Source organism: Cnephaeus nilssonii (genome assembly GCF_951640355.1).
Source record: "Cnephaeus nilssonii genome assembly, chromosome: 12".
NCBI lineage: Eukaryota > Metazoa > Chordata > Mammalia > Chiroptera > Vespertilionidae > Cnephaeus > Cnephaeus nilssonii.
The window spans coordinates 57,604,212-57,617,726 of NC_137083.1; the positions used below are offsets into that span (position 1 = coordinate 57,604,212).

At 40.1% G+C, this 13,515-nt stretch overlaps 1 protein-coding gene across 1 annotated transcript in view; it reads right to left on the reverse strand.

The window, feature by feature from the left end:
- Nucleotides 1–712: 712 nt before the first annotated feature.
- The window catches only part of BPGM (bisphosphoglycerate mutase), a 30,608-nt gene continuing 17,805 nt past the window's right edge, over nucleotides 713–13,515 (reverse strand). Inside the window, exon 3 of the mRNA XM_079786030.1 lies at nucleotides 713–2,677. Within this exon, the coding sequence (XP_079642156.1) occupies nucleotides 2,499–2,677 (179 nt within the window). The 3' untranslated portion in view covers nucleotides 713–2,498. The remainder of the gene's footprint in view (nucleotides 2,678–13,515) is intronic.

The window sequence follows — 13,515 nt, forward strand, 5'->3', positions numbered from 1 at the left end:
GACAATCATTCCAGCCTGGGCAGAGGAGACACGTATACCTGGTATCAGGGCAAGCCCAACCTGTGGAAAACAGTATGGATAGAATGGGCTGCCCTCTCCAAGGACCAAATTTCTAGGCAAGCTATCTGCCATTTATTCTATATAATAAAAGGCTAATATACAAATTGTCAACTAACCAGGAGTTCAATCGCTCACCATGATGTGCACTGACCACCAGGGGGCAGCATGGAACAAAGGAAGGCCCCAGCAGGCAGCCAGAAGGCCCCAGTTGGCTGGCCCTGATCGCCGGCCAGGCCTAGGAATCCTACCCATGCACGAATTTTGTGCACCAGGCCTCTAGTTTAAAATAAAATTAAAAATCCCCATATTTTGGTCCCAGCTTCACACAGAACAGAAAGATGCCAAATTAGGATGTAGGTTAGGCAACCTTCAAAATTTCTACATCAGAGGGGGTAAATGGAGGAGGGGGAAAGGACATCTGTAATACTTTAAACAATAAAGATAATAAAAAACTTAATTATAAAAAAGATTCCTACATCAAAAACTATACCTTGTAAGCATGTAAAGAAAACAGGCTCTCTGGTTATCTAAGGTTGAAGTTGTTGAAAATAATTTTACATGTTTTCATGAATGTCTCTTCATTTATTTCAGCCAAGATCTTAAAAGCAATAAAACCAAATCGTATCAGAAAGCATCCAAAAATGATCCCTACCTGAGGAAGTCTGTAAGATTCCAAAGTGACTGGGTGCGAGTACAACTTTGTATGCAGAAGCATATCACGTTGCGGGTGGGGTCCCTGGAAGTCGACATCTAGATTCAGGACAAGGCAAGAATTCAACTCTAGGATCTGGAGCTGCATTAAGACATGGTCACCCCTTAGGCTGGAAAATTCAGAGGCCAATTCCAGAGATGAAGCTGTTTAAAATGGTCTGAGCTGCAGCCTAAACACAGATTTTGTAATTGTAAGAATACCTGGTAGTTGGTGGTTGACTCTGATCTCTAAATTCTAGAGTGTCATTTGGTTAAGCAATTGGACTAAAAACAAGGATTACAGTAGAGAAACCAGTGGCTGATCAGAAATGTAAAACATCCACATTCTACATTCTTATGCATCACAGATGTGGCCAGCTGTGAACAAACCAGGTTCATCTCTTTTTCTCAGTCACCTTCATCAGCCAATGCTCTGTGAGTCTTGACTGAAGGATTAAAGAGGGACCAAGCAGTGGCAAGGGTTTTAGAATTAGTTTTCTTCTAATGCCAGTTTTATTATAACTTGGATACAATGAGTTAATTCACCAATGGAAAGCCATAAAAAATGGTAAATATCTGTAACAACTATTACAGCTACAAATTTTTACAAGAATTTATCATTGAAATATATGTTCCTTAAAGAAATTAATTACATACCTATAGTATTTAAAAATATACTATGGAAAACAGTATCATTAAGATTAATAAGCAATCGATTCTGTCCATGGCCTACCCTGGCTACTCTTAGCCCTCAGCAGATGAACAATAAATGTATGTGACAAACTCCAATATATCATTTCCCTTACTCATGTGAATAAAATTACATCAACTGTGTTATATTTCCTGACACCAACCTCCAATTTATAGAGAATTAGAGTGCCTATGTGTTGAAGAAAGGTACAACTCTGAGTGTTACAGAAAGATATGAGCAGAAGACTTTAGTTCAGAGGCCTTTATCTAATATTTATGAATCACATAGAGATACTTGGGGATATCATTTTTGGTCACAGAACTTTATTTTTAAACCAATTTTAAGTATCCAAGGATTAAAGTTCAAGAAACAAAAATAAGAGAACACAAACAGCTACAGTTGTCTATGTGCTGCTAATTCTAACTACCAAAGAGGAATTCCACCAAATATCAAACAAAGGAGTCTCTGGACTAGAGGCAGGGCAAAGGGCCTTGCTGTTTATTGCTGGCTGTTGTGGAGGAACCCATCTGTGGCTTTCCCATTTAATGGGCCTCTCATCTTACCTATCAAAACATCCCTTTTCCTAGAGGAAAAGACTAATAATAAATACTTTAAGTATAGTATATTATCTAATATCCTCTCCTATCATCCCAGAAAGTCTTAGTAAATGTAAAAGTGAACTACTTATTACAGTAATTAGTACCTGTCAGTGGTGACTTCACAATGATTTGTTGAATGATGAAATACCTTAAACTCTACCTCCATTATCACTCTACCATCTAAGAAACTTATGACATTAAGCCCCACTGCTGAGTAGTTTAATTCAAACAGGGCTAGCAGGAGAGCTAACCCATAAGACTTATGACATAAGCACTCAGGCACCTAAAGTCTTTATCTGGGCCAACATAAGTTACCTAGTTACCAATACAAACTTTACCCCACAGCCTAGCTCTGGAAAAATCAGGAAAAGAGAGAGGAGAGGGAGAGATCAGCACCTATAACACACTGCATGCCACTCCTTTTTGTAGCCATTCCTAGCCAACACTTGGGAAAAACTTTATTTTGCAGCTTTTTTCACTTTTCCTTGATCATCTACTTTCTTAATGGCTGCTTGGATAGCCTCTTGGTCACCCAGGAACTGGTGAGGCCCAACAGCATGCAGGTTCTCATCCAGTTCCAGGAGAATGGGGACGCCAGTGGGAAGAGTAATGTTGATAATGTCTTCATCTGAGATACCTGCAGATTAAGAGAGGAAGGAACAAGGCATTAAAGGCAACCCTGGAGGTGGTTCTGTTTAAACCTAGTTCAACAGATTAGAAAGTGGTTGGTTTTCTGACTCTGCGTGAGCCTGGAATGCTCGAGCTAAATCCAGTCAATAGGAACACTTTCTAGCTACCTGGGAAGCCCGATGAGGAGGAATCAGAAAAGGATTATAAGTCATGCCTTGTAAATTGGCCTCATTCTCCAACTGTCCCTTATCATCCCAACTGATAGGAGAGGAAGGTATGTGTGATGGACAAATTACCTTCAATTAGTTTTTAAATAAGCTAAATTACAAGTACTTCAACTTTGACCAGAAGAGTTGGAGTTGGATTAAGACTACAGCAGTAGCAGTGGTAGTGATAGTATTTTTATTATGACTACTTTTAACAAAAACGCTAACATGTATGATGTACATCCTACATGCCAAGTACTCACTCTTCTAAACACTTTATATGTAGTAACTCATTTAACCATTTCTGCAATCCTATGAGGTTATAAGTTATTATTTTTCCATGTAACAAGTTTTGGCACAGAGAGGTTAAGCAAACAACTGACGATCAAACAGACAGTAAGTAGCAGAGCCTGATTCAAGCCCAGGCATTTGTAACTACTGTACCAAGGAATGCCTTCAAGTTTTTCTGAGTTCAAAATGGGCAAAGAGAAGGAAGGAGAAAAGAGACAGAGTTAAGCAAATTAAAAGAAAACTGAAACTATTCAAATTATCTATTTTAAAAAGATACTTTTGTTACATAGACTTCTACATTTTAACCAAATGCTTCTGTTCTATATTAACAGACAAGTACTGAGGTGGAGCAAGTTCTGAGGAAGAGTGTGAAGGGTTGTCTTTACTTGGGAGGTGATGATGGCAGAAAAAAAGTTACTATCAGTTAGTTCTCAATGTACTTTGTCATTTTAATTAACCAATGGTCATAACAATAGCACCAGCCCAAAGTCATAGAACCATAGCACTGGATCTCAACTACTAGGGTAGTTCTTTTTTTTTTTTTTTTTAAATATATTTTATTGATTTTTTACAGAGAGGAAGGGAGAGGGATAGAGAGGTAGAAACATCAATGAGAGAGAAACATTGATCAGCTGTCTCCTGCACACCCCCTATTGGGGATGTGCCCGCAATCAAGGTACATGCCCTTGACCCGAATCGAACCTGGGACCCTTCAGTTCTCAGGCCGACGCTCTATCCACTGAGCCAAACTGGTTAGGGCTAGGGTAGTTCTTTATTAGGATTTGATTTCTAGGCCCTGAAGAGCTACCTAAGAACTCTAATACACAAACTGTACATACTTAAACAGCTATGAAACCATGGACAGTACACTAGTATACTGCCCATCTCCTCTTCTGCCAGTCCCCCTCAATACACTAAACTCTATAACTTTAGGCAAGTGAATTTTCTGGGCCTCCATTCCCTCTGTCAAGTTAAAAAAGAAACACACACTCTTGCTTTGCCATTACCAAGGATGTGGGGTAGTAGAAATGGATTTAGGAGAACATGAAAAAGTATAGCAGTATTTCTTCGTCCCTATTAGGAATTCTCTTCTAGGTGAAAGATTTAAAGGGTAGACTACTAAAACACTACTTTGCCCTGCCAAGTCCCTATCCCCACACTGTATATAACCCTACAAAAGATTACTATCCCAAACTAAAGCTGCAAGGAACAAATCAGTTCAGACCAGAGAGCCAGCTGCTTAGTGGGAGGATTCTGAGAGCCCTCTAGTTCTGTCAGGTCAGATCTGTCAGCTGGATGCACAACAGCTGCTACAGGCATCCCTGGAGACAGCAGAGCAGAATTCACCAGCACGAGGTTTAGAGCCAGGTGACCACTGAGGCTTTAGGACCCAGAAGTTCTCACTCCAATCGACGGGAAACTCTCAAGGTCCCTAGGCCTCACTCAACAGCCAGTAACTGAGGGCCTACTATACCAGTATATATGCATAGCACTTGTGACCTTGCCCAGGATTTGACCTCTACTGAACTATCTCTTCATTTATAAAAGGAGGGAGGATAACCTCTTCTAGCACCCAAGTTCCTCTATTTTATTCTTAATGGCTAAGAAAAGCAAAGGCAAAGGCACTTTAGAGGGAGGCATGAGAAACATCGGGACACTGACTAGTGTTTACATTCATCTATCGTGTAAGGACCATGTTTTATCTGTATCCAGAGTATGTAAGCATATTGCTCATTGAAATGGAGAGAAAGATGGATTTTAAAGATTTCTTCAATAAATCTAAATTTTCACTGCAAAAAATTTGTTTAGAGACAACAGTTTAATAAAAATGATCATGTTTGACTAATGTTTTCCAGGAGAAATAGAAATTATGAGCATACACATCTGTATCAGCATCTCAGATTCACTGCTTATAGATTGTGGGCCTTGACAACATTACCGACCATTAACCTTTACAAGTGATTTTTGGATCTAGGACTTTATTTTAAAACTAGAGGCCTGGTGCACGACATTTGTGCACTGGGCGGCGGGGGGAGGGGGGGTTCCTCAGCCTGGCCTGCGCCCTTTCGCAGTCCGGAAGCCCTTGGGGGATGTCTGACTGATGGCTTAGGCCTGCAGTCAGACAGCCTTAGCACTGCCATGGAGTTGGGCCACTGCACTCGCCAGCCATCAGCCCGGCTTGTGGCTAAGCGGTGCTACTTCTGTGGGAATGCACACACTGACCACCAGGGGCAGCTCCTGCATTGAGCGTCTGCCCCCTGGTGGTCAGTGTGTATCATAGCGACTGGTCGTTCCACCGCTCGGCCGATTTGCATATTACCCTTTTATTATACAGGATGACTAAGCTCCCACTTTTATTCAACATTGTACTGGAGGTTTTAGCCAGGGCAACTATGCAAGAAAAGGAAATAAAAAGCATCCAGATTGAAAAGAAAGAGGTAGACTATCTCTATTTTCAGATGACACAATCCCACTAAAAACTAACTGATTCAATAAATGAATTCAGCAATGTTGAAAGAGATAAGATGAATATATAAAAATTGTATTTCTATATAGTAGTGATGAGCAAATAAAAATGAAATTAAAACAATTCCATTTATAACAGAAACAAAACAAATAATATACATAGGAATAAATGTAACCAAAGAATTACAAAACTTATACTCTGAACACTACAAAACATTGTTTTCCCCAAATAAACATACAGATTCAACAAAATCCCTATCAAAATTTCAGCTTTTTTTTTTTTTTGCAGAAATTGACAAAACTTCATGACCTTGAATTAGGCAATGGTTTCTTACATATGACACTAAAAACATAAAAAAAAAAAAAACTAGTAAGCTGGGCACATAAAAATTGTGTTTGTGCGTCAAGCACACCATCAAAAAAGTGAAAAAGATAATTTAGAATGGAAGAAAATTTTGCAACTCACTTATCTGATGAAACTTATATCTAGAGTATATATAGAACTATTACACTTCAATAATAAAGAGACAAGTGGCCAAATTAAAAAATGGGCAAAAGAAAGATCTAAAAGACATTTCTCTAAAAAAGATATACAAATGGCTAGTAGGCACATGAAAACATGTTCAACATGATTAGCCATCAGGAAAATGCAAATCAAAACCACAATGAGATATCACTTCAATATCCAGTATAATTTTTAAAATGTCAGATTACAAATAAGTGCTGGTGAGGATACAGAAAACTGGTATCCTAGTACACTGTAAAATTAAGTGTATAAAATGGTATGGACATTTTGGAAAACAGTCTGGCAATTCCTCAAACAGTTAAGCATAGGGTTACCATGTGACCTAGCAATTTCACTCTTATGTATATACCCAAGAGAAATGAAAACAGGTCCACACAAAAACTTGTACACAAAGCTTCATAGCAGCATTATTCATGGTAGCAAAAAAGTGGAAACAGCTTAAATGTCCATCAACTGATGAATGAATAAATCAAATCTAATATATCCATACAGTGGATGGAATATTATTTGCCAATAAAAAGGAACAAAGCACTAATAAGTGATACATACTGAGGAACCTTGAAAATATTATGCTAAGTGAAAGAAGCCAGTCACAAAAGACTACATATTGTACAATTCTATATATATGAAATGTCCAGATTAGGCAAATTTATAAATAGATTAGTGGATGCCTAGGACTAGAGGGAATGAGGGGACTGGGAAGTGACAGCTAGGTGTGGGGTTTCTTTGGAGGGCAATGAAAGTGTTCTAAAATCAACTGTGGTGATGGATGGACAACTCTGTGAATGTGAATATACTGAAAGCCAATGAACTATATACTTTACATGAGTGAATTGTATGATACGTGAATTATATCTTAATAAGGCTGTTAAAAATACTAAACAAATCCAGAGAAGTTACATAAAACTGCTCAAGTCACAAAACTGTTATGGTAGTACAACTGGACCTGGTAATGTGTTTTTTTTAAATTCCCAAATCCCAGGAACTTCAACTCTGGTCATCTGACTCATCTATGGATATTTCCACCACAGCATGAGGAGAGAGGAGAATGTTTGTGTGCATGTGCTGCCCTTGTGAAAGGCTGGGTGCTAACGATGTACAGAGCAGAGCAGAGTGGACTTTTTGGACACCTTTGTCAATCCACCATGGAGTCACAGACAGCCATGACAGTTATATCAAGTACTATGGCAAGACTGAGGTAATAGGGTGTAACAGTTTAGTCTCCTAATGAACCTGGCACCGTGGAAGGACTCCTTCCAGGGATGTTCCCTTGCTCCAGTGTTCTCATATTTTCAATACTAGGAAAGGATGTGAACACATTTGTCTGGTCCTCTTGAAATAGCTCACACACTGTCATCATGATGAGGTTTGGGGGTTACAGTCTGTGATCTTAGAAAAGAGTCCTTGTTTAACAGTGGCCTTAGATCTAACCAGATCTAACCAATTCTTGCAGGTCCTCTCTTTAATAGCACCACTCTCAAGCTCATACCTATGACTTAGGTGTGTAGGATCAAATCAAAGAACCAACTAAACAAAGGCCATGAGAACTATAATTTTTCATCTACAAAGGAAGGAGAGCTCAACAAAAATAGGAATGTTTCCAATAAAAAAAGTTGACATTCCACTTTAATAACTACTCAAGTCATTCACACAGTAGACTAATTACTTGCAAATATTTAAAATACTTAGACTAGTTAATAAGCAGTCAATGAGACAAATTTTAAATAGCAAATTAGGAAAAACCACAGCGAAGCCATTACTCATTGCTCAATTTTTGCATAAGTCACATTCTTTGTCCTAAGAAAGTTAAGCAAGCAGAACTCCTAAGGCTAGACTAATGCATCTGCACTAGATTAAACCAAACTGAATCAATACTATATTATGTAATATCATGCTACAAACTCATTAACTGGAACATAATATCACATCTTCTATCTGATAACTGGCATAATTTTTTTTTTATACAGCATCTAAGCATGTTCTAAAAGGAAACATCAGAGTTCTCATCCTGCATCAACCATTTTCCATCATCCCTCTTTAGCTACCCCCTTCTGAACCCCAACCATTGTCTTTAATTCTTTTAAAATTGATTTTATAGAGGGAGGGGGAGGGGAGAGAGGGGGAAGGGGAAGAGGGGAGAGAAGGGGAAGAGGGGAAGAGGGGAGAGGGGAGAAGGGAGAGGGGAGAGGAAAGAGAAACATCAATTGGCTGCCTCCAGCACATGTCCCAACTGGGGATCGAACCAGGAATCAAACTTGCCACCTGCTGGTATATGGGACAATGGTCCAACCAACTGAGCAACACAGGCCAGGGCAACTGCCTTTAATTCTTTTAAAAAAAAATTCTTTATTGTTAAAAGTATTACATATGTCTCCTTGCCTTTAATTCTCAAATCTTCATGTAGGAGCTTTTAGGAGTTAACTGCAATCAAGTTAAATGATTGGGATAGTTCAAGTAAGAATAAAAGTCTGGTGGTAGGTAAGTCAAAGGGGAAACAACTCAAGACCAGTATGAGGATAAATTCAAACTTCATTTTCTGCATACAGAACTGACTTCAGAAAGTCAAGTCTATACCTATAAGCCACCTCCCCAAGTCACCGCAGCAGAAACAGGAACCACAGACAGTTACGATCACTGTATATATACTACACCACTCACGCTTTGTGGGAGTGGCCGTGCATATGCTCACTTCTCCCACCAGGATTATAAGCTCCTTGGAGAGGAACTATGTTTTATCCATCCCTATATCACCCATGATCTTGGAACAGTACCTTACCCACTGAAAAAATTTAGTAAATGTTCAACAGTAAGGACCACTATTATGTGTTGGCTGCTAGGATCCAGAAATTATACATATAACTGTATATATTATATGTCTACCTTTAACATATAAATATAGGCTATAAGGAATAAAACATTAACTAAAAACTCTATTACATAAAGCTTACACATGAAAGCATTCTGAGGCCTTTCAGGAGTACAGTATTGGCTAAGTTTTAGAAAGAGATCCAAGTGGAGACATAGTTCCTCAAAAGTAAGGACTTCATGTGTCTAATTATAGGTGCCGTACCCTTACACCAAGAACAATACCTGATTTAACAGACCCTCAGCACATAGCTGAAATGAATGAATCTGAACTCCTTGGGCTTTCAAATTAAATCTAGTCTTTTATTGTTGAAGCCTTGATTAGAGATTGTATTCTCTTCATTACCTTACCAGAAAAAAAAGGGAATTGAAAAAGTTGAACAAAAGACTGCTTGCATTTAGTGCTAATGAAGTAAACAATTCATATTAAATTTGTCTTCTATGTATTTTCTTTGGTTTTCTCCAAAGTGTTTAAAATCTTTGAGTATCAGGAAATAGAAGAAAAGATGTTGAGGGAGACAGATTTGTTATAGGACAAGAGGAAACCCTACTTCTAACATGCATATTTTGGGGGATTAGAAAAAGAGGGAAACAGTTTTGACCAAATCATTCAAGTATGAGGTCCCACCCATGCCTCACTTCCCTTTCCCAATCAAGCAAGTCATAATTCAAACCCCACTGATGGGTATTCATGATAAGTGTTCTGTATTCTTCTATTGCCAAAATAAGAGCTAACATCAGAAATTCTAAAAAAAAAAAAAAAGAAATTCTGAATTTTATAGATGATCTACCTATTTTTAATTAAAATTCTTTAAGATCTGAATGTACAACTTAAGAATGGCTGGGGAACAACTGGGAATGGGTTATTTGAATACTAGAGGCCTGATGCACGAAATTCGTGCAAGAGTAAGCCTACCTTCCCCTGGCTGCTGGCACCAGCTTCCCTCTGGCACCTGGGGCCCAGGCTTGCTTCCCTCTGGCCACCAGCAGGCACCTGGGACCCTAACTTCCCTCACAGCCCCAGCTTCGTCCCGAAGGACGTCCGGCCTAATTAGCAAATTACGCTTTTATTATTACTCGTATAGATTGTAACATGATGATAGGATAACAGCTTCTAATTTAGAATAAGGCAGAGAGAAGAATCCATTCTACATTTAATTTTATAGTTAAATAGCCTACAACTTTTAAAGATTTCTATAAATAAATTATACTTATAAGAGAAAGTTTAACTATACCACTAGGCTAGTATTTGTTTCATAAAAGAGAGGCCTAAATTTGCGGCTTCTGAAAATATCACACTAAAATGCCAAAGGTGACTTACTTGTCTGTCCCTGTCCCACAGTGAGTTCCAGCTGACCTTTCCTCCCTGATTCTCTAATTTCATCTGACCACTTCTGTGCCTTGTTATGTGTACAGCTGCATGCAATTCTTCAGGGATCAAGTATGTCTTTCATGAGTCTCTTGCATGCCACTCTTATTCCAGTCTTGAAACTGCCTAGCCCTGTGCTTGAACCCAGACTAAACAATCCACTTCCGCTGGCAAGATGCAGACTGCATCCACTGCCTCAGTTCAGGACCTGGCCTTGCCTTCACTGCGGGCCAGCAGGAAACAAACAGGAAGTGACTATGCCAACCACAGAGAATGAAACACACGCCTGTCTGGAATGCTACAGAACAGCATGCGTTTAGATACTAAGCCTGGTAGAGGAGTTTTCAGGGTGGTGCTTTGGGAGGAGAGTGTCTGAACCAGTGAGAGGTGGGCCCTGCTTCAATCTGAACTTGTCGGGATAGCATAGGTAATTGTGCTGCTAAAAATCAGTAAAGCAGTCCCTTAAGGAGGAATTTTCTTACTATATAATATTTCATGTCTGCTCTAACTTTTCTTTCTTCTAAAAGTACTAAGAACTACTATCAAGTTAAAAGTAAAGCAAATCCCAAAATTACATATAATTTAAGAGCAGAGATATTACATAAGTAAGTAGTTTCACAGGGTAGAGGCCATCCTGATCAGGCTAGGCACTGGCATGTGGTTCCTGTGTTTGCAGATCCTGTACAAGAGTGTTACCTAGCTCTGAATCAGTAACACTCGCTTCCCACTGTGCTGTTCTTCTGCTTTGACTCCAGGAGGTCCTTGGTGACCTATTCCTAGACTAGCTGGTTGTGAAAAGGAAAAAAGATAGATGGAAGGCCCAATTAAGAACAGAACTTAGAATTTGGTGGCAAATGAGAAGAAATAGTTTGGGGGCAGGAAAACCTTTACTAACGGAGCTTAAGACCTCAAGTACAACATTTCATGGTCCAGAAGCGTGTACAAAACTTCTTATGAAGAAGGAAGAAGGACTTGAAGAGGGAATTCTGTATACTGACCATGGGCTAGATGTTAAATAAAGTCTGCACCAATAGGTCCTGAAGTGTTTGTTAGAAAGCATAATGATGCCCTCCAGGTTAGTTTTCAAAGGGACAGGTAGATGTACATAGCAAGTTTCATTCAATTCTACTAACTGACAGACTAATCCAGTCTATTTTGTGAAACAAAGGCAAGGTCCCAATTAGAGCAATGGTCACTTCACTAGATAAAGGCGGATCTCATAAAATTGAGGTAAATTCACATACAGTAAAATTCACCCCTTTTGGTGTCCAAAATAGTTCTATCATTTCTCCAATTGACCCATCTGGCCAGGGTAGAGTGCTTGGATCTTACTCTTCAATATCCTCTACAAGAGAAATTCTATTAGTGGAAAATGGCATGTAGAAAATAAGAGAATTAATTTATGAAGCGATCCTAAAATATACTCCAGTCTTCTTCATGCACATGAAATAATTTCTTCCATGTTTGGCATGGGAGTAAATACCTATATAGGGAATCATAGCAACATCGAAGAACTCCACGAATATTACCAACAGTACCACTAGGGGGCACTATAGGCCCAAAAGGAGCAAAGTTATACCCAGAATGGGGAGCCAACATTACAAACCACTTTATGTCTGTCTCCCAATGGACAAATCTCAATCCTCACATAGGCTCCATTTGTTTCCCAGCCACAGGCTTGTGCCTAATAGCATATTCTGGCTTTTCTGAGAATTTTTCCCCCCTGAATGTCTGCCATTCTCCGTGGACACCAACCCTACCATTTCCATTCCCTGTCTCCCTCATATACACCTTCTTTCTTCCCTGCAGACAGCTGCCAGCCCTATACCTTTTTCTACTTTCACATACTTCCTACTCAAGTATCTTCATACAATTGACCTCTTCCAGCACGAATGCCAATGTTTTAACTCAATTATTTCCCAAATAAAACATTTTCTATAAAGTCTATTTATAGTAATAGGGATAGGAGTTACAATTTGAGATTGATTCAAATGAATTAATCTCTGAAATATGATACAGTCCCATACCTCCAACTAAAAAAAAAATCTTCAGAAGAAAGGTTAAATGCAGCCTGAGTACTAAAGCCTGCTAATTTCTCAGGAAAAATTCCTGTATATTCATTTCTGTCCCATTGATCAAAGCTGTGTTCTAATTTTTTATTGATTCTATACTTCACATCCACACATTTCTACTTTGTTATCACTTTTATATATTTGCCCTAAACTGTTTTTCTAGGCCAATGTCAAATCCTTTCATCTTTCAGTCCCATTGATGTAATTATTTTTGCAACTTCAATAACTCACATATCATTCAATTCACCCATTTAAAGTATACAATTCACAGACTTGTGTAACCATCACCATAATACATTTCAGAACATTTCCACAACCCCAACCAGAAACCCTGCACCTATTTAGCAGTCACGCTTCACTCCATGCCCTCCTTCGCCTCTACCCCAGGCCCAGGAACAATCTTCTTTCTGTCTCTGTAGACTGGCCTATTCTGGACATTTCATAGAAATAGAATCCTATAATATACTAGGGGCCCAGTGCACAAATTCGTGCACCTTGAAAGGAACTGTGGTCCACGAGGCTGCAGTAGGCACAGGGGCGGGTATCGGCCCATCCTCCATGCCCCAGCCCAGCCCCTCCCACCTCGGCCCCAGGTCCCCTGTCTGCTGGCAGCCCCACTCCCACTGCCATCACTGCCACACATTGACAGCGCCGGCCCTGCTCGCACCCACTGACGGCATGGCATGGAGTGATTGGGGCCAGTGCCAGCAGTGGGTGCAAGCAGTGGCTGCTGCCCCAATCACACCTCAGGAGCAGGGGGAGGTGGAGAAGCCCTCAGGGACAAACAGGGCCGGCAACCGCCGCCCGCACCCGCTGATGGCGCCAAGTGATCAGGACCAGCGCCAAGCACTGGCAGCGGGTGCGGGTGGCGGCTCCGGCACTGGCTATGGGTGTGAGCAGGGTTGGCACTGGCAGTGGGTGCAAGTGGTGGCTCAGGCGCCGGCAGCAGGTGCAAGCGGGGCCGGTGCTGGCAGCAGGTGCAAGCGCCGGGTGGGACCATGGCACACAGGAGCAAAGAATTTTCAGTATCCACCAGAGGCTCACCCCGAT